The sequence below is a fragment of the Dipteris shenzhenensis genome, chromosome 5, assembly GCF_047967505.1.
Source record: "Dipteris shenzhenensis isolate YYH24624 ecotype China chromosome 5, Dip_SZ_1.0, whole genome shotgun sequence".
NCBI classification, from domain to species: Eukaryota; Viridiplantae; Streptophyta; class Polypodiopsida; order Gleicheniales; family Dipteridaceae; genus Dipteris; species Dipteris shenzhenensis.
Window position 1 is genome coordinate 3,421,970 of NC_141600.1, and position 20,210 is coordinate 3,442,179.

The 20,210-nt window shown below is 45.7% G+C and overlaps 2 protein-coding genes across 2 annotated transcripts; both read right to left on the reverse strand.

Moving 5' to 3' along the window:
* Nucleotides 1–5,583: 5,583 nt before the first annotated feature.
* On the reverse strand, nucleotides 5,584–11,211 carry LOC147901506 (pentatricopeptide repeat-containing protein At3g02330, mitochondrial-like). Its single transcript, XM_087375155.1, has one exon. It carries the CDS (start codon nucleotides 11,209–11,211, stop codon nucleotides 6,949–6,951), a length of 4,263 nt encoding a protein of 1,420 aa, XP_087231281.1. The 3' UTR covers nucleotides 5,584–6,948.
* Nucleotides 11,212–17,463: 6,252 nt separating this feature from the next.
* Nucleotides 17,464–18,673, reverse strand: LOC147901507 (heme oxygenase 1, chloroplastic-like). Its single transcript, XM_087375156.1, has 4 exons — nucleotides 18,580–18,673; nucleotides 17,935–18,113; nucleotides 17,742–17,822; nucleotides 17,464–17,637 (listed from the first exon to the last, which is right to left on the reverse strand). Exons 1-4 carry the CDS (start codon nucleotides 18,671–18,673, stop codon nucleotides 17,464–17,466), a joined length of 528 nt encoding a protein of 175 aa, XP_087231282.1.
* Between the last annotated feature and the right edge of the window lie 1,537 nt (nucleotides 18,674–20,210).

A 20,210-nucleotide genomic window follows, 5' to 3' on the forward strand; every position in this document is an offset into this window, starting at 1 on the left:
ACAACAAAACTTTGATGATATTATTATTTCACAAAACAAGTTGGAGTCATCCTCTTCGTCTGAAAGAGCTGGCTATAAAATCTTGTAGTCAGGTCTAAAATCTCATGCGGAGCAGTGCATTATGCCCAACGAATCCTATAGACACTTCAATTGTGTGCATGTCGATCTTGGCCCAATGGTCTGAAAGAACTACTTCGTCATCATGTCTCCCTGCTATACCCACCAAGCCCGGGAGGAGTGATAGGAAAACTCAGCCCCCCGAATGTCTGTGATCTGAAGCTCAAGGCACGTGCTCTTAAACTTGCCACTAAGCCACTGGGATCCTGGGTCCTGCTCCTTGAGCCTCTCTATGCAAGCAAGGTCTCTCTGCAGTGCCCGCTCGCGCTCCTGAAAAGCCCTCTTCTGTCTAAGGGCTCACTCCTCACTACTTCTCTGTATCGCGTCAGCCACCCACGAAGCCTAGCCCTCGCAAGGTGCCGTCTCTGACTACTGCCAAATCTCTGCCATGACCTTCTGAATCTCCCTATCCTGCAGGAGATCCTCTGAAATGCGGATTCCCTTCCGGGGAAGACCTAGACGGGGCTATTCTAAGTGGAGTACTACTGGAGACTGGTCTAACATCATGGTGCTTGCCAGAATCTCAATAGAGCCGCCTCCGTGTAGTGCCCAGTCCCCAACGTAGAAGCGGTCTAGCCTCTCAAGTAGTCCATCATGTCTCCTCTACCCAAAAGAGAAGAGAAGGCTGCCAAGGTCTACCCAAACTCTGGCTTTCGCCATGGGTCTCTGCCACTGATCATGAAGATGAACTACTCCTAGGTGCTCCGCTCTGCTACTGGCATCCTAGAGAAAGAGGCACTGCCCTGCTTGTCCTTCCCAACTCTAGGTTGCTGAAGTCTCCTCCAACAATAAAAAAGTCTACATCCGGAAGACACTCTGTCAGCCTCCTCCAAAAGGTCGGACGGTAATGTCTGCATGTGAGACATATACGTTCAGCATCCCAATCCTAGACTCTCCTATCCAAACTGCCCGTCCTAGGATAAGCTCGCCTTGATCATAAACCTATGGAGCCACTATCTGTGAACCGAAATGCAGACCCCTCTGCTCCGTCCTACTGCAAGGGGAAACATCTCTCGACTTCTCCTCGAGAGGTGGTATCGTCGTCTAATGTCTGATGCTGAGAACATATGCTCCTGAATCAAAAAGTTCACTGCCCGTCCTACCACTGCCCTCTGCAACTCCTGTCAAAGAATTAAGTACTGTGGTTGACTACGAGCACGATCATGGACCCGTACAAGTTCCAACTCACTATGGTCCAGCTCATGAGGACGAGGATGCAAAAAACAAGACTCCTGTGAGTGGGTGTCTAATCTAGAAAGACTGCCTGATGTGACTTTACCGGGGGTTTGGAGGATGAGTAGTCTGTGTCTGTACGTCGGTGTACTGAGGTGGACACTCGCTGAATGCCAATCTTCCGTGCCCACTTCATCATGAAGGAGACTTTCACCCTGAACAACTCTGCACACTTCTAGAGTGGCTAGTAGTATGCCTGATCAACCTTTGCCTCAAGCAACAGTCTGATAACTCCTACTGCCAAACCACACATCGACTTCTCCCGTGTGAAGCACGGCTGAAAATTCACCTCAGCGCCATGGACATGTCAAGGTCCAATCCCTGTGGTCCCATCCACTCATCCATCATGCATGAAATATGATCACCCAACATAGCATCAAACACCACTGAGAACCACTTCTCCAACCCTGTGGAGGCAAACTGGAATCTCTAAACTGGGTGTGTCTGGGAGCCCACTACGCTGATCAAACCCCCTTTCCGAGGCTGCAAGATCACAAGCGTTACCTCCAAGGATAGAGAGAGAGTCCAGAATCTCTAGATAATTCCAAGGTCCCAATCTCCAGAAGTCCCGCAGTAAGGGACGCTCACGCTAGAAATTAGGAACTGCTAATCGGGAGGACGAGTCCCTTCCCTCTAGCTCCCTCCCAAATGAAGAGACGGGACAGGATGCTGCGATGAGAAAGCAAAAGGGGACGTTGTCTTACCCTTGCCTACTGGCAGGGGAGGGTGGGAAGCCTGAAGAACTTGCTAAGGAGGTGGAGAGGGGACGGAGGAGGAGGGGGACGGGTGGTGAGGATGACCATAACAAGAGGGACGAGGGGGAAAGAGGGGACGAGAGAAACCCAAGAGGAAGGGGAGGGAGTGAAGAGGAAGAGGGATCTGGGGGGAGGGGGAGAGAGACGAGGGAGATTAGGGACGACCACAAGCCCTCCTACTGATCAGGTTCGTCGAGGCTCAGAATCCGCTCCTCAACCGCTGCCGGACTAACATCCGCAACTTCTGCCATCGTAGCATCATGAGATCCTGAAGCTCATTGCTGATACAAGGGTGAATGCGAACGCTGGACCTCCATCTTGAGAGGATCACCTGGCTGACCAATGGTCCTTGCCGTTGGGAGGGTGGGTCTCCACGTGTGGCCTCCTGCTGTTGTTGCTCCTCCTAAGGTGCCTCTCAAAATACTCTCTGCATCTATCCCTCTGCCTATGGCACTTTCGAGCCTGTTTGCTTGGTTTCTTTTTCTTTTTAACCTAGGTCCAATCCCCTTCTGAAGGGGTCACCCCGGGAGTCTAAGACTCCTATTGCTCCTGTCTAGGAGATGCTGAGCTCTAACCTGCTCTGCAGAGTGGAGAGAGAAGCTCGACCTTGACCGCGGGAGCAATCTCTAGCTAGGTGACTCATCTGTTTGCAACGAAGACACTGACCTGGTAACCAAGAAATCTCCACTCATTGGCGAAGTGTACCTCCTCCAAGGATCTCTAAGAGGATCAACTCTACGATGGACTCTAAGCTCTCAACCACCAGCATGATCCTAGAAACCCCCTCATCTGCTACCACTGATGCGACCGAATCTGACAGAGACTGCACCCAATGTAGGAGAGAACAGCTCTATATTCCTTTGGAAGCCCCGAGAGACGGAGCGTAACCGAAAAACGGACACATGGTGTCGTGTCTATGTTCTCCACTATAAAGCCATGGTGTCAAGGGAAGAGGTACACCAAATGCGAGCCAAGGAGGATGGGGCTCTGCTCCACAAGTGTCGAGGCAGTATCGAGGGAGCTCAGCTGGATGAGGAAGACGCCTTTTCTATAAATGGTGACCTCCTAAGTCACCTTCTAGTGCTAAGCTTGTATGGATCCACTCTCGCACCTATCTCCTCGTGGGTGTGACTCCCACAATTCTGCCCATGATCACCTGGTCTTGGAGGGACTGAACTACTTCTTGTACCTGTTGCTTGTCGGCTAGGGAAAGGATCTTAACGGCTGTGGGATTTGAGGGTGCAGCCATAGAACGCCTCTGGCCAGACCAAGGGTCACCACCAAGATTTTCTTTCTCCGAACAAGCACAAATGCTCCCGCTGCAAGGAGAGAATTTATAAAAAGGTGGGGTGAGACGGAGAGAAGTCAGAGGAGGAGACAGAGAAGAGGCGAGGAGGGGAGCGAAAAAGGACATGCTAAGGGAAGGAGGAAGAAGGCGGAGAAGGCGGCGGGAAAGGAGCGGAGGGGGATGGCAGGGAAGAGGGGGCAAAGAGGCGGAAGGAAAGAGTTGGAGAAGGCGGGGAGGAGGAGGCAGGGAAGGCAAAGAGGAGACGGGGGACAGCAGAAGGGGAGAGGGAGGGGCAACGGGAGACGGAGGAGAAGATGACGGAGGGAGACCAAAGAGAAGACAACGGGAGGGGAAGGAATGGCTGGGGGACGGAAGAGCAGGCGGAGGGGAGGAGGCATAGGAGATGGCGGGAGGGAGGCCGAGGAGAAGACGGAGGACGGAAGAGATGGCAGGGGGGAGGAGCTGACGGAGGGAGGCGGAGGAGGATGGCGAGGGGAAGGCGGAGGAGGCTGTGGGAGGGAAGAGATGGCGGGAAAGGAGGCGGAGGGGGATGGTATGGAAGAGGGGGCGAAGAGGCGGGAAGGAAAGACTTGGAGAAGGCGGTAGGGAAGGCGAAGAGGAGGTGGGGGGCAGCAGAAGGGGAGAGGGGGGGACAACGGGAGGCGGAGGGAGACCAAAAAGAAGGCAGGGGGAGTGGAAGGAATGGCGGGGGGGGGGGGGCAAGTGGAGGAGAGGAGACAGGAGGCGTAGGAGATGGCAGGAGGGAGGCCGAGGAGAATACGGAGGGCGGAAGAGATGGCAGGGGCAGGCGGACGAGGATGTGGGAGGGAAGAGATGGCGGGGCAGCAGGATCAGCCAAGGGCCACGAGGGCAGCAGCTCACGCGGGAGCTCTGAAGACCTTCTCCCTCGGACTTTTCCTCTTACTTCCTCTTTTGATTAGCCTTTTTCTTCCACCAATCTCTTTGTCCAATCATTTCTCGTAGCACTTTTTCTTCTCATCCCTACCAGAAGAGTCTCCATCTTCAGAAGTGTCCTTTTCTTACTAGGCTTGCCTCTCCCTGGCTTGCCCGACATGTTACCTTTAGTATGGCATTGAACGCTTTCTCATCGCCCCTCATGCTCATGCAGCTGGTGCCTCGCTTCCTCCTGGATCAACAAGGAACCAAGCTCCTCAAAGGTCAATGGCTTTGATCTCTCTTCAAGTATTAGGTTTGTTACCAACCTCTTGAAGCTTCTTGGCAGTTTACTTAGCACTAGAGTGGTCAATTGATTGTGTCCACCTTCTGACCTACAGCAGCCAATTGATCTTGTAACATTCTGGCCTTGACTGGATGATCACACACCTAGTCACCTTCTTCCAAGTTCAAATGAAGAGCTGACTTTGAAGCATTAGGATGCAATCTGTATTCACCGTCTTGTACAAGTCTTTCAGGATCATCCATGTCTCAAGTGAGGTGGTCTCAGTGTGTGGAAGCACAGAATCTGCACTCGTCCCAATGATCATTGAGAATGCATCAACATCTTTCTGCATCTATTCTGGTGTCATCTGGTTCGATTATCTTTCCTAACGCGTCCTTCTAGTCCTCCGGTTTTGAATCTCATCCTTCAGTTAAATCCCACAATCCATCAACATCTTTCTGCATCTATTCTCGTGTCATCCGAATCTGCCACCTAGATTGTCTTTCCCAACGCGTCCTTCTAATCCTCCGGTTTTGAATCTCGTCCTTCTTGATCTTCCCGATCGGGTACTTTGTCCTGTCCAGCATCGAACCAAAGTTTGGAATTGGCATCGGCATGTGGGTCACCATCTACACCTGTGAAGTTTTACTTCAAAGGGGATTCTTACACACACACTGACCTTCTTGTTGCACCTTACTGATAAGAAGTCACCTTCCTCTTTCAGTTGTCGAAGTCAATCTTTTACTGGATGACATGATTACCAAGGCATACATCTCCTGGCTTCAGATCTCTGCCTCCAATGAAACCCTAGTCTCTCAGATCTCACTTCCAAGCACACCACCGTCACACTGCTCTCCAAATAGGCAGCCGTGGTTCTGATACCATATAGAACAACCTACACCTTGGCTAGTTTCTCCACACAGTGGAAAGATCTTAGACAAATTTTGTGTCCACAAGATAGAAATCACAAGCACCAAACTCAGGAGATAGACAACAGTAGAACAGTTCAAAATGTCTCATAATATATGCACAAATCTAAGCCAAACTCTCTAACAAAAAGCTTCACCAGAGATCCCAAAACATGCAGCAGTCCACTGCACTGTATGTGAGTACAAACACTGCTACTTCTGTCCTTGCACTCCTTAGGTTGCGTCATCCTCAATGAGCTTCAATCACCTTTCATAATGCGAACTCCTTGGACAGCACCCTCCTGCAGATGTCTGCTCTCCTACCGGCTGTAGGTATGCACCAACATCTGCTCCAAGATGTAAGGGTTGCTTCCGGTCTGAGCTGTATGTAAGAACCTTTGCTGCTGTACTCATCCACGCCTCTGCTCTCCAATACATCATTGATCTGCACACTCGAGTAGGGTGGAATGCTCAGAGACAGAACTGCAAAATGCCCCCCACAATGGGGCCTTTTGCTAGGAAACTCCGTCAACTGGCCGTCCCAGTCCCCCAGCCAACTGACCTGGTCCAGCCATCCAAACTGCCACAGACCAGCCGACCTGGTCTGTGGTATATGAGTTCTTCTGCAGGCGCCTAATACTGGCTGTCTGCAGTCCACCAGCGACTTACCAAAGCCTGACCAGGCCTTTCCAGCAGCCTGTACTGCTTCTGTGACTCCTTTGTGTGCTGCCTCTGCTCGCCTGTTCTGCAGCAGCCTCTCACCCGCTCCTGCACAGTCCTGCATAGCAACGACACAACCTATCCATGGACCTTGGAGATGCTCCAGGAAGACCTGCAGATGTCGCCCCACAGCCTGTAATTCACACCCTGTTCTTGCTGCATGCTGCTTACAGGTTTGCTTTCTTCCTGAGCTTCTGCCCACCTCTAAGATTGGACTACATGCCCATGTGACTGTCCTGTAGATGATTCCCTCCACCTCGATCTACCAATGTGGCATCCTTACCTAATGCTCACACAGTAGATTCTCATGCCCCCCAATCCTATATTGGTACTATGCCTGTGCTCTCCTCATGTGAGGGTGCACAAGTGGACCCTAATCTCCAACAATTATGTCCATGCAAGGGTCCTTCCTCTCCATTCATAATGATGATGTAACTTTTGTAGTTACATGCTTCTTGGGCAAGTGAAGCACAAAAGCACTTTGTTCAGTCTGCCGCTTGGGCAATCCTTTCTCTGAATGTGAACAGTACTTTCTACTGTGATAGCTTTATGGGATGAATAGCCTGATGCACTTGGGTATCCATGCCAATTGCAGTCAGCTTCTCACTATGCTCACACAGTGCTTTTGGCTTTTCACATCCCAAGATCAGTGTAGCACACAGTGAAAAGTGAGCAAATATCCTTCTTCTTCCTTTTGAAAGGAATATCCTTCAACTTTGCAGCTACATCTTGTTTTAGGTATGTCTCCTATTTGCCACCACAAATGTATGCACCATTCCCACTAAGATCACTTTGCCAGTTCTTTCTGGGATTCTCCCATGCTTGAGCATTCTCCATCATTAGCGCAACCCTATCACAATCTTCATGCATGTGAGCATCTGCATATATATTTGCCATCAAGACATATGCTGCCGGAACTTTGTCATCTAATCTTACTACATTTTCAAAGGCATGCCTTCCAGTCTCCACATCTTTCCACTTTCGACAAGCACCCAATACCGTCAACCATGCAACAACATTAGGTTGAAAAGGCATCTTCTCCACCATTGCCACTGCCTTGTGCAATTGGCCTGCACGACCAAGGAGATCAATGATGCAAGTACAGTGCTCAATATTCGGAATAATGCCGTACTGTTTGCTCATGGTGTGAAAATACTTCTCTCCCTTGTCCACTAGACCGACGTGACTGCACACAGTGAGAACACTAAGAAGTGTCACCTCGTCTGGCTGTATGCCTTCCCCCCTCATTCTCTCAAACAGATGAAACACAAGTTCGCTCTCTCCATGGTGAGCATATCCTGCAACCAATGCATTCCATGGTACAACATCCCGTGTGCACAATGCATCAAACAACTGTTGTGCATCTACCATGCTCCCACATTTAGCATAGATGTCTATAAGACTATGTGCCACAGTTGCAGTAGTCTCAAAACCAACACCACTAACTTGAGAATGGAGTTCCTTTGCAGTTTCCAAAGATGCGATTTTTCCACATGCTCTCAAAACAGCAGCAAAGGTGCCGTCAGTTGGTGACAGACCTTTCTCTTGCATCTGTGTATAAAGTCTAAAAGCCTCCTCACTTTCTTCTTGCTTGGCGTACCCATGCAACATAGCATTCCATGAAACCGCATCTTGATGAGGCAATTCATCAAAGACAAGCCGTGCATCCTCCAGGCTTCCACATTTTACATACATATCAACCAAGGTGTTCCCCACAAACGCATCTGACTCAAAACCGCATTTTAGAACTTGGGAGTGGATGGTTCTACCTTTCTGCAGGCATCCTGTTTTCTCAAATATTCTGTCAACTTGCTTCCCCTCTTGCCGTGCTGCCAGGCTACTGCAAGCCTTCAATGCACCAACAAAAGTTTGCTCATACAGTTGGACACCTTCCTGGATCATCTGTGCGTACAAATCCAAAGCCAATGCACCCTGTTCCTGCTTAGCATATTCCAAGATCATGGCATTCCAGGAGACCACATCATGATAATGAACGTCGTCAAAGACACGCCGTGCATCTTCCAGGCTCCCACATTTCGCATACATATCCACCAAGGTGGTTGCCACGAATACATCTGACTCAAATCTATTCTTTACTAATTGTGAATGGACTGCTCTGCCTTTTTTCAAGCACCCTGTTTGGTCAAATTTCTGGTCAACTCGCTTGCCCTCTTCCAGTGTTGCCAGGCTACTGCAAGCCTTCAACGCACCAACAAAGGTTCTTTCGCACATTTGGGCACCTTCATGGTGCATGCGTACATACAGCTCCAAAGCCCGTGCACCTTCTGCCTGCAGGGCATACCCCAATAAAATGGCATTCCAAGAAACCGTCTGATGAATCGGTGAGTCCTCAAAGACACACTGTGCATCCTCTAAGCTCCCACATTTCGCGTACATATCAACCAAGGTGGTTCCCACATATATGTCCAACTCAAAGCCACACTTTACTATGTGGAAGTGAATGGCCCTACCTTCATCCAGGCCTCCTGTTTTCTCTTGTTTTCTGTCCACTTGCTTCCCCTCTTCCAGTGCTGCCAGGCTACTGCAAGCTTTCAATGCACTAACAAAAGTTCGCTGGTCCGATTGGACACCTTCCTGGCACATCCGTGCATAAAAGTCCAGAGCTTGTGCACCCTCGTCCTGCTTAGCATACCCAAGGACCATGGCATTCCAGGACACCACATCACGTTGAGGCAATTTGTCAAAGCCACATTTTGCATCCTCCAGGCTCCCACATTTCGCGTACATATCCACCAAAGTATTTGCCACAAATATATCTGATTCAAAGCCACTCTTCACTACTTGGGAGTGGATGCCTCTACCTTTCTCCAGGGATCCTGTTTTCTCAAGTTTCCCATCAAGGTCATTGCCCTCTGCCAATGCTGCCAGGATAGAACAAGCTTTCAATGCACCAACAAAGGTTAGTTCAGATGGTTGGATGCCTTCGTGCCACATCTGTGTATACAAGTCCAAAGCCAATGCACCCTCCTCCTGCTTGGTATAGCCCAGGATCATGGCATTCCAAGAGACTGTATCATGAGTGGAAGACTTGTCAAAGACGCATCGTGCATCCTCCAAATTTCCACACTTTGCATACATGTCCACTAAGGTGGTTGCAACAAATGCATATGACTCAAAGCCAGTCCTTACTGCTTCGGAGTGGATGGCTCTACCTTTCTCTAGGCATAGTTTTCTCTCAGATTTCCCATCAGCTTGCTTTGTCTCTTCCATTGTTGCCAGGCCATTGCATGCTTTCAATGCACCAACAAAAGTTTGTTCACATGGTTGGACACCTTCCTGATGCATCCATGCATATAATTGTAAAGCCCACGCACCATCTTCCTGCTGAGCATACCCCAAAATCATGGCATTCCAAGAAACAACATCACGATGAGGCAATTCATCAAAGACGCGCCGTGCATCCTCCAAGCTGCCACATCTTGAGTACATATCCACCAAGGTGTTTCCCACAAATACATCTGATTCAAAGACACTCTTTACTACTTGGGAGTGAATGGCTCTACCTTTCTCCAGCAATATTATTTTCTCAAATTTCTTAGTGGCTTGCTTTCCCTCTTCCAATAATCCAAGGTTACTGCAAGCCTTCAATGCACCAACAAAGGTCCATTCATCTGGATGTACACACTCTTGACACATCCGTGCATACAAAGCCAGAGCCAGGACACCTTCTTCCTGTTTGGCATAGCTCAGGATCATGGCATTCCAGGAAACCACATCATAATGAGGCAATTCATCAAAGACTCGCCGTGCATCCTCCAAGCTCCGACATTTTGCATACATATCCAGTAAAGCATTTCCCACAAATACATTGGATTCAAAGCCTCCCTTTACTACTTGGGAGTGAACGGCTCTACCTTTCTCCAGGCATTCTAATTTTGAAGATTGCCCTTTAACTGGCTTCCCTTCTTCCAGTGCTGCCAAGCTACTGCAGGCCTTTAATGCACCAACAAAGGTTCCATGATTGGGTTGGACACGTTCCTTGAACATCTGTACATACAAGTCCAAAGCCAGCCGACCCTCTTCTTGAGTAGCATAGCTCAGGATCATGGCATTCCAAGAAACCACGTCACGATGAGGCAATTTGTTAAAAACACGCAATGCATCCTCCAGACTGCCGGATTTTGCATATGTATCCACCAAGGTAGTTGCCACGAACAAATCTGACTCGAAGCCACTCTTTACAGCTTGAGAGTGGATGGTTCTACCTTCCTCCAGACATTGTGTCTTTTTAGCAAAATTCTCTTCAACTTGCTGCCCGTCATCTGATTCTACCAGGCTACTGCAAGCCTTTAATGCCCCAACAAAGCTTCGATCATCAGGTTGGACACCTTCCTGGTGCATCTGTGAATACAAATCCAAAGCCCGTACACCCTCTCCCCGCTGGGCATACCCCAGGATCATGGTATTCCAAGAAACCCTATTGCGATGAGACAGTTGTACAAAGACACGTTGAGCCTCCTGCAAGCTCCCACATTTTACGTACAGATCCACCAAGGTTGTCCCGACAAATACATCTGACTCAAAACCAATAATTACTATTTGGGAGTGAATTGCTCTACCTTTCTCCAAGCACCCCGTTTTCATAGATATCCCATCATCTTGCTTGCCCTCTTCCAAAGCTGCCAGGCTACTGCACGCCTTCAATGCGGCTACAAAGGTTCGGTCACTCGGGTGAACGCTTTGTTGGCGCATCCGAGCATACAACTCCAAAGCCCACGCACCCTCGTCCTGATTGGCATAGCCCAGGATAATAATGTTCCATGAAACGACATTGCGCTTCGGCATATTGTCGAATATGTGACGTGCATCCATCAGTCGTCCTTGCTTAACATACGTTTGCATCAGATTATTTGTCTCGAACAAAGAAAGTCCATTGGAACGTTCCATCGCGAGGGGATGAATTTCCTTGACCTGGTTGTTGAGCTGAGGCAGCCTCTTGTAGGCTACATTTCCAGCAAAGCGTGGAGGGAGCCTCAGCTGTGCACCCATAACCAACCAAGGACCAGCATTGATGGATCCTTCAGGACAAAACAAACTAGATGCTGGCAGGTAGCTAGAAACTAGATGCGGGCAGGTAGCTGTATTGAGCTAGAATTTATATAAATGAATTTAGTGTTAAATAATTTTTCCATCTTGACTTGATTTTTAAAGTGAATTTAGAACTTAGATTTTATTATAGTAGTATTTTTTGAAATACACTATAATATTATTATAAGAGTAACAATAGATGAAATTTTATCTAGTATACCTAAAAGTGGTTATTATTGGAATTGTTATAAATGGAGTTATATATCACTATAAACATGACGTTTTAGTAAGCATTTTTTAATAACAGTTCATACATGAATTATTTTATGTGTATTGAAAAAAAGTAGTAATGCTTTGAAAATGTAAAAAATTGAGTAATTTATGTTATGAATTAAGAGTCCTCCAAGAGTACGATTTAACTATAGTTTGAAATAGGAAGTCCTTTACATGTATTGAAAATGGGCTTCTACCTAAATATACTAGATTATGTCTCTATTTTTTAGAAAGTAAAATTTTTTTGTAGATGCTAGATTTCGAGTGAGGTTACTGTAGCCATATTTCGAGTCCATTGTGTTGAGTTCTCTTCTGTATTTTTCTTCGAGTGTCTCCGCTTTGCTTTTAAAGTTTGTGGTGGCTAGGATTTCTGTTTTGAAGTTCGAGTGGAATGATTTGTATCTGTTAACATCATGTTTCAATTTTAATGGAGGATTGGTTTGATGCCGTGCTATCCGTTTTTCAAGATTTCTAGTTTGTCCAATATATCTTTTTTCTGTAGCAATACATAGAATAGAATATATGTGATATGGGCCTTTTGTGCCTTTTTCTTTGTCTTCTTCGCGATTTTCTATTTGAAATAGCAAAATGAAGTACGATGAGTTTTTCTTGTGTGTTAGAAGATGAAGTTTGTATGTATTTTAAGATTTGGAGTCAAGAATGTACTTGTAGGGGGCTGAAATATATTGTTCTTTGTTGGAGTCGGGAAAAACTCAAAATGTTCTCCATATGCTTCTTTTGCAAAATTTAAATCAATAATGGAAGTTATACCTTCTATGGTAAATGGCAACTCTTTTGCTTTTTTTTTATCATCTCTTTAGAACATTATCAAAAGTTTCTTTTCTCTTATATTGATGAATATTTAATAAAAGGATTTTCTATTGATCTTTTTTTTGTAAAGTTCATGTAAGCATTGGAATGAAGTCAGATGGATTGATTTTATTTAAAATTCTTAAGTTGTTTCAAGTGGTGACTCATGAAAGCATGACATATGTTAGTCCTGGTGCAAATGATTTTTGTATTACTACAAGAGCCTTTCCTTTGAGTGTGCATCCTTGTGACTTGTGTTTCGTAATTGCATATGCTAGTGTGATTGGAAAAGTTGTTTTGTGATACCATATTGAGTTTAATACCTTCCGTTTATGCTTTGATCGTCTTAGTCATCGAAGCAACAAGGACGAGCTAGAAGAATGTCAAGCTAATGCCAGTTGAAAACTCTGAATCATTAAGCTGCCTCTACAAGGTTTTCAAGCGCAAGTACCTTTAGGAGCAACTTGGTGCACAAGAGCTACTTGACTACTCAAAAGCTACATCAGCTTGAAGAGATCAAGAACACTCAATGCACAGATTAGAGCTCCCCCACTATGTAGATTGAAACCGATGGAGGGTTGGTGCTAGCGGAGGAAGGTGAGCTAGCCAAAAGGTGCGGATAAGAGTGGCTCCTGATTGTTCAATCACCGGATCTCTTCATCCAAGAAAGTGATAGTGATTCTAACTCAAAGGACGGGGAACTTAAGCCAAACATTTGTAGCTATTTGAATTTGGGATATAGCAGTTTTCATTTATCACTTTGTATATATTTGGTAGCAACTTGAATTTGAGAAAAAGCACTCTAAATTTTGTACATATCATTTTGCATTTAGAATTAGCACTTAGCATTATATCAACTTCCATTTTTGTGTTTAGCAAATAGCACTTTGTATCCAACACATAAATAAATAAACTTAACCACACATTCATGTGGGGGGAGAGTCGGCACATTTCCTCTCCAAAAATTATAAGACCAAGGAACGTGTCCTTCCTTGGGTTCATATGATTTTGCATTTTGCATATAGTATGTAGCAATTTGAGTTTGGGATATAAAACATAGCACTTTGCATATTGCACATGGTACTTTGTTTTTAGAAATGTATGATTTCGTATTTTGTACATAGTATTTTGCATTTTTGAAAATTCAATGGATCAATTTTGTAGTACAAAAAACTTTGAGGTTGTTGGCAATCACCCATGCGTAGCAGTGCATGCCCATCGAAGCAACAAGGATGAGTTAGAAGAATGTCAACAAGCTAATGCCAATTGAAAACTCTGAATCACCAAGCTGCCTCCACAAGGTTTTCAAGTGCAAGTACCTTTAGGAGCAACTTGGTGCACAAGAGCTACTTGACTACTTGAAGCTAGATCAACTTGAAGAGATCAAGAACTCTCAATGCACAGATTGGAGCTCCCCGACTGTGCAGACTGAAACCGATGGAGGACTGGTGCTAGCGAAGGAAGGTGAGCTAGCCAAAATGTGCGGACAAGAGTGGCTCCTAAACGTTCTATCATCGGATCTCTTCACCAAAGAAAGTGATAGTGATTCTGTGAGGAGTTCCAGATTTACTAGAAAGGGATCAGTTGGAAAGAGCTACGTGGAGCAGTCCCAAGGTTCTCCCTTTATAAGTTCTGAGGCTCGAGTTTGCAGATGTTGGAGAATGATCGGCTTGAAACAAACCAAGGATGCTTGGTACTTTGCAGAAGGAGGACAGGTTGGTAGACTGCAGATAATGGACATGAGCAGTTTGCAAGGAGTAACTAGTTTCATTGGGCCAGCAGGTTCCTATCATGTAGCAGGCCATCGGCATAGGACTCGTTTGTCGGGTATCTACACAGATTATGGTTGGCTAGATTAGGTGGGCATTTGCCCTATAACAGGGCCCCATCGATGGGGCCAAGGTATTATCTTGCACGCAGCAGGGAGGCTAGTGATCAGCATCCATCTTGCCTCAGGTTTGGGCTGCATTGAGAGCAGCAAGGAGGCCAGGGATACTTCACAACACTCTCTGGAGCTTGAACACGCAGGTTGACAAAGGTCAGAGGATCTCTCGTGATTACGACATAAACAAAGAGCAGGATGCCCAAAGCCAGTACCAAACCATAGATTCTTGTTTGTAATCCCTTATTGATAACAATAGCCACCATTTTCGAACCCTGGCATAGGAGACAAACGCTGTAGAAGCAGCTAAATAGACATAGCACAAGGGGCCATGAACTAAAATAGAGGACTGCTTGCCATAAATTGAATGGAGAAGTCCATGATTACGACACAAATAGAGAGCAGGATGCCCAAAGCTTGTAACAAACCATAGATTCCCGCCTGTAATCTCTTATTGATAACGTCAGCCACCATTTTCGAACCCTGGACACATTCATGTGACTCCTATTTGTTGCTAGTCATAGTTGCATGGATCTCTTAACCTTGTTCTAGAGTTTCCATACCAGCATACGAGTCAAACGTAATATTTTTTGACTCAATGATTTTTGCCTACACTTGTGCAACCTTGAATCTACTGCTCTATTTCAATATAGGCATCCATACCATAGGCACCTCCTCGTGATGATGTTTAATCAGTAAACCAACACGTGCCAACTCCTATAGATGGCTTAGAACTATTACAACTTGGGAGAGAAGACTAAAAAGAACCATATGGATTCAGTTTGTTGATGTGGCAGGTCTGGAGGAGACAACAGCATGGAGTTGCTAGACCACAGCCAGGATCGGACATACCTATGGTATGGATCAGCACCAATGGCTGCACAAAAACAGAGCATTAGATCTAAGGCTGCACAAGTGCTAGTACAAGGGCAGATGTGGCTTGGGTTGGTATGCAATGGAAAGGGGCAAGGATTGGGCTAGTAAAATGGACCTGAAGCAAGTCAGGCTCACAGCAAGAGAGCCTAGACTAGTGGCAACTTGCCACATGGCCAGGCACAGCAGCCTACAAAGCCCAAACAAGGGAGAGAACTCTAGGATCACTCATCGAGACACTCCCCAGTTGCATACATTCAAAACAGTTTAGCGCTTCCTCACAAAGCCCATGTTCAACATATGCTTCAATTATTGCAGTTCATAAGACTACCTCGTGAGCACAAGCCTATCAAAATACATCGCTTGATCCCACAAGGAATCCAAACTTGGCATACACACTAGCCAAGTTGCTGCCAACAAAACGACCTCTTTCCAATTTTAGTCTATCATTCTCAAGGTGTGTTTCTTGGACTTTTACTATGGATCGGATGCTACCACAAGCTTTCAAGATGCAAATACATGTGACAGCAATGGGAGGTACACCCTCCACCTGCATCCATTTATACCATTACCACCACTGTCTGGTATCTTCTCCTCTTTCCTACCCAAAACAGTTTGCAGCTGTTTTGACTCAGATTGTGGCTAAAGAAAGCTGCCCTACACAGCCATACGGACTACAAAAGGAGTCAAAGCACTCTAAAGACACTACATACAGGCCCGCACAATGGATGGGTTGCCCAGATAGCCATTTGGGAGCTGCACGCAACCGAGATAGTGCAAATTGTTCAAAATATTCTCGGGCTGCAGTGGACCAACGGCATGATTCTGAACAGCGAACAGAAGGGATCACATGTTACCTTGGAAGGCTTGGGATTGGGACCTAAATGGAGCTCAACAATAGGTTGGTTCTTAAGACAGCTGTGAGGAGTCCCAGATTTACCAGAAAGGGATCAGTTGGGAAGAGCTATAAGAGCAGTTCCAAGGTTCTCACTTTATAAGTCCTGAGGCTCAAGTTTGCAGATGTTCGAGAATGACCGAGTTGAAACAAACCAAGGATGCTTAGTACTTTGCAGAAGGAGGACAGGTTGGCAGACTGCAGATAATTGACATGAGTAGTTTGCAAGGAGTAACGAGTTTCATTGGGCCAGCAAGTTCCTGTCATGTAGTAGGCCATAGGCATAGGGCTCGTTTGTCGGGTATCTACACAGATTGTGGCTGGCCAGATCAGGTGGGCATTTGCCCTGGCTTTGGGCATCCGGCTCCCTGTTTATGTCATAATCATGGACTTCTTCATTCAGTTTGTGGCGAGCAATCCTCTATTTTAGTTTGTGGCCTTCTTGGGCTTGCACTCTTAGTAAGCCTCTCGAGATATCCTCTGGCCTTTGCTTACTTGCGTGTTCAAGCTCCAGAGAGTGTTGTGAAGTACCCCCGGCCTCCCTGCTGCTCTCGATGTAGCCCAAACCTAAGGCAAGATGGATGTTGATCACTGGCCTCCTGCTGCGCACAAGATAATACCTTGGCCCCATTAATGGGGCCTTGTTATGGGGCAGTACAAAACCACAGATCCTTGTTTGCAACCTCCCACCGATAACGATAGCCACCATGTTTGAACCCTGGCATAGGAGACAAACGTTGTAGAAGCAGCTGAATAGATGCAACAAGGGGCCATGAATTAAATTAGAGGAGTGCTTGCCATAAACTGAATGGAGAAGTCCATGATTACGACACAAACAGGGAGTAGGATGCCCAGATTCTCCCTGTGGAGAGCCAGAAGGCAGTGGTTGCTGTAACCTTGATCAACTTGCTTCCCTTTGATGGAAGCTATCTAATGCCTGCAAGCAATGCCCATTGTGGTCAAAAGCCACAACCATGGCAGTCTAGGAGACCATTGCAATAAGGCATTATAGTGAACAATCTCCTTGCTTCGCACATGCTCCCATACATCCCAACATCCGCCCGTGTAACAAAGCATTCCCAGAGTATTAAAATCACTACATAAGCTTTGCTGTGCAAATAGATTTGATCCACTTGTGATTCTATGCGCTTCACTTGCTGCAACATCTGCTCAGGTCTCAAGGAATACCATGATCACAAGTTGTCTCTAGGAAGGGCATAGTGAGGAGGTTTTACAACTATTTGGTCAAATGCAAGCTAAAAGCATTGATGATAACAAGGTCCCTTTCATTTGCATTTTAGACGCTTGTGTCCCCCAAAATGTTGTCTCCTACTTCCTCTTAACACCTTCAATCCCCTGTCAGCTTGCATGCTCTCCAGTGAGCTTAAGTGGGCTACACACTTGCTCCTGGATGAGTGTTGGGTCACTGTAACTCTCACTGATCTCTCACACAAAGTAGGTGCACACACATGCTAAAACCTCACTCAAAGAAGTACAGCAGGAAAGAGAGGAAGAACTCAGACACAATCAACAGTAATAGTTTCCCAGCATGTGTAGATGCATGTTCCATCATGACACAATCAAGTTTCCTATATCTCTTGAAGGAACTTTCAGTCTCTAGCAAGCAATGGTTCTTTTCCTCTCGTGTCCATCCCTGAAAGTACAATACAAACACACTACAATTAGTTGGTAAATTTAGTGTGTACACCACGACATCATGTCTCCATTCGAATGGATACTAGTGGACCACTGACTTACTTCAACTACTTTGTTCAAATTTTCCTTCACACCTCCTAGCAAGACTTTGAGATTGCCATCCCACTTGTAAAATTGAGCTCCCTATGTTTTCAGCACCACCTGACCAAAGTGCAATAAGGGCAAATTAAAAAAAATTTAACACGAATGGCATTGAGATGGTATTCACCTATCATTCGCCCCCCCATGAATACACATTGTAAAAGTGACAAATGAAGGTAGGTGGATCCGCCTCAGTGAGTTCATTTAGGTAACTTGCGTATGATAGACTAGGTTCACTAGGTTCGGTAATTTCATTCGCTTGACTTTTGAACCACTCCAGATCTTTTGCTAGAGCACTAGCCCACTCCATCCATGTATTTTTGAATTTTGCATCTGCAATATGAGCAATAGCTCAAAAAACGATTCCAATCATGGAGAAATCATTGACAAGCAAAGCCTACCTATTGGCCCCTTACACACACACACACACCCTAGAAGATGATGGCAAAACAAGGTCGTAGATTTTTTGGGCCAAGGCATAACAAGCCCAGGATGAAACACCACTTGATTATGAATCATTGAATACTGCACATTTAGGTTCATAATCGACAATCAAGGTTTTGTGTTTTTTGCCCATTGCTTCAGAAGGCGGGGAGGTTTTCTAATGGAATAGCTGAAGGGAATAATGATGCCACAAGGAAAGGATATGCAAAGCCACAAGTGGCTGAAAAGCCTAGAACTCAAAGCTTGATGTTTCTCTGTTTCCACCATTAGAAGAGCAAAAAGCATCGCAAAAAATCACACCTTTTGATTAGCCATGTGTTTGCCACCACTGCTTTAAAATTTGGGACTTGATTGCCTTTGTACTTGACTCCATCTTCAACGATCTGACCTTCATCACAAGAATCTCCATCTTTGAAGTAGGAATCAGATGGGTAAGACCAAACTGGCATGATCAGATCGGTTACATATGCTATGATCAACCATAATCTCTCATTCAAGTATGTTGTCTAAAATGAAAGTGAGCCAGTTCAATTGTCTAAAAGATTGTAAAACCTATCGAAACTCAACTTTGATATATTTATGGCTTGTACCACCTCAGCATATCGGGTCTTTGACACCAACGGAATTTGACCGAAACCTTGAGAAATCCCACGAGGATATGCTTTGTAACAGTGCAGTTTTGTAGACACATTCAACTAGAATCATGGCACTCAGACTCTCGATCCTGAAGATTAGCCATAAGTTTTTGCTTTGAATTCAGAAGAAATGGTCGAGAGGCGGTTCTGGAGTTTCTGTTGCATTAAGCACGATGCATAATAGGATGAATATGTCATGCTACTCTACGAGGGCATGGATAGCTATGTATTAGGTGCGAGATGGTGGTGATCCAGGCGCTATGCTAACTCTTTCATTGTGAGCGAGCTCAGCTAAGGAGGAGTGCTCTGATCTCAATGACAGAATGGCCAGACGTACCTCAAAGGTTCCCCTCATTTTCACCAACTCAAAATTAAGTAAGTATGTCACACCTGTTTTCTTCATTATTGATTTGTTGTGGCTTGCCATCGCTCAATCCGAGTCGAAGTTCTTTTTGCTCAAGAATTCTCTGACAATGCAGGGATGTTTACAGATTCACTGTGCGCCGAATAGGATATAGTGGAGCCATATCTTCTGCCTTTAGTGCTTGACAAAGTTACAATCTTGCAGCAGAGGAGGAGCAACAAATGCGACAAGATCACACTATTGGCAGCCCAAGAATCGAAATATTATTGAACAAACCCTATCCAGATGGCCATAGAAGATGAATTGGATTGAGAGCTCAATGTTAACTAGTACGATCACCGAGATTGTGCAAAGGAACAGTTAGAATGCTGATGGGAAAATTATCCCCTGATGAGGTCCAAGCATGAAAGCCATAGCTAGATGAAAGGAGACGACCAAAGAGAACAACAAGGTGGTTATGATTATGTAATGTTGTGCTATTATTATATTATAATCCAAGGGTTAAGAAATGGACACGTGGTTCAATGAGAAGCTAGAATTTCTTTTCTTTCCATAATGCTACCTACCTAATAAGGATCTTTTACAACATTCTTATAAGCATTAAAATGTCCATAAAGATGTCCTAATGGGGCCCGGCATAGCATTTCAAGGATACCTCCTACCTCTCAACTAGGCCATGTGCCGCGTGCCCCTCGTAGTTGGTCCTATGTTTTATGCTCACATGCACCACATGCCCCTTTGTGTGTTTCGCTTTTGGGTAGTTATTGATCTCACAAGCTGTGTGTGGAGGGTTAAAAACACAGCATCCAAATTGTGCCTTTCCCCACTTACTCTTATGGACTACTTCACTTATATGTAAGTTAACATATGTCCATTGGTACCCATTATATTAGTTAATCTATCTAAGTTAACCTATTTCCATTGGTCATAAAAGTTATCCTAACAAGAAACTTGGGATCTCAATCATAATGGCTTTAGCTTGTCAAG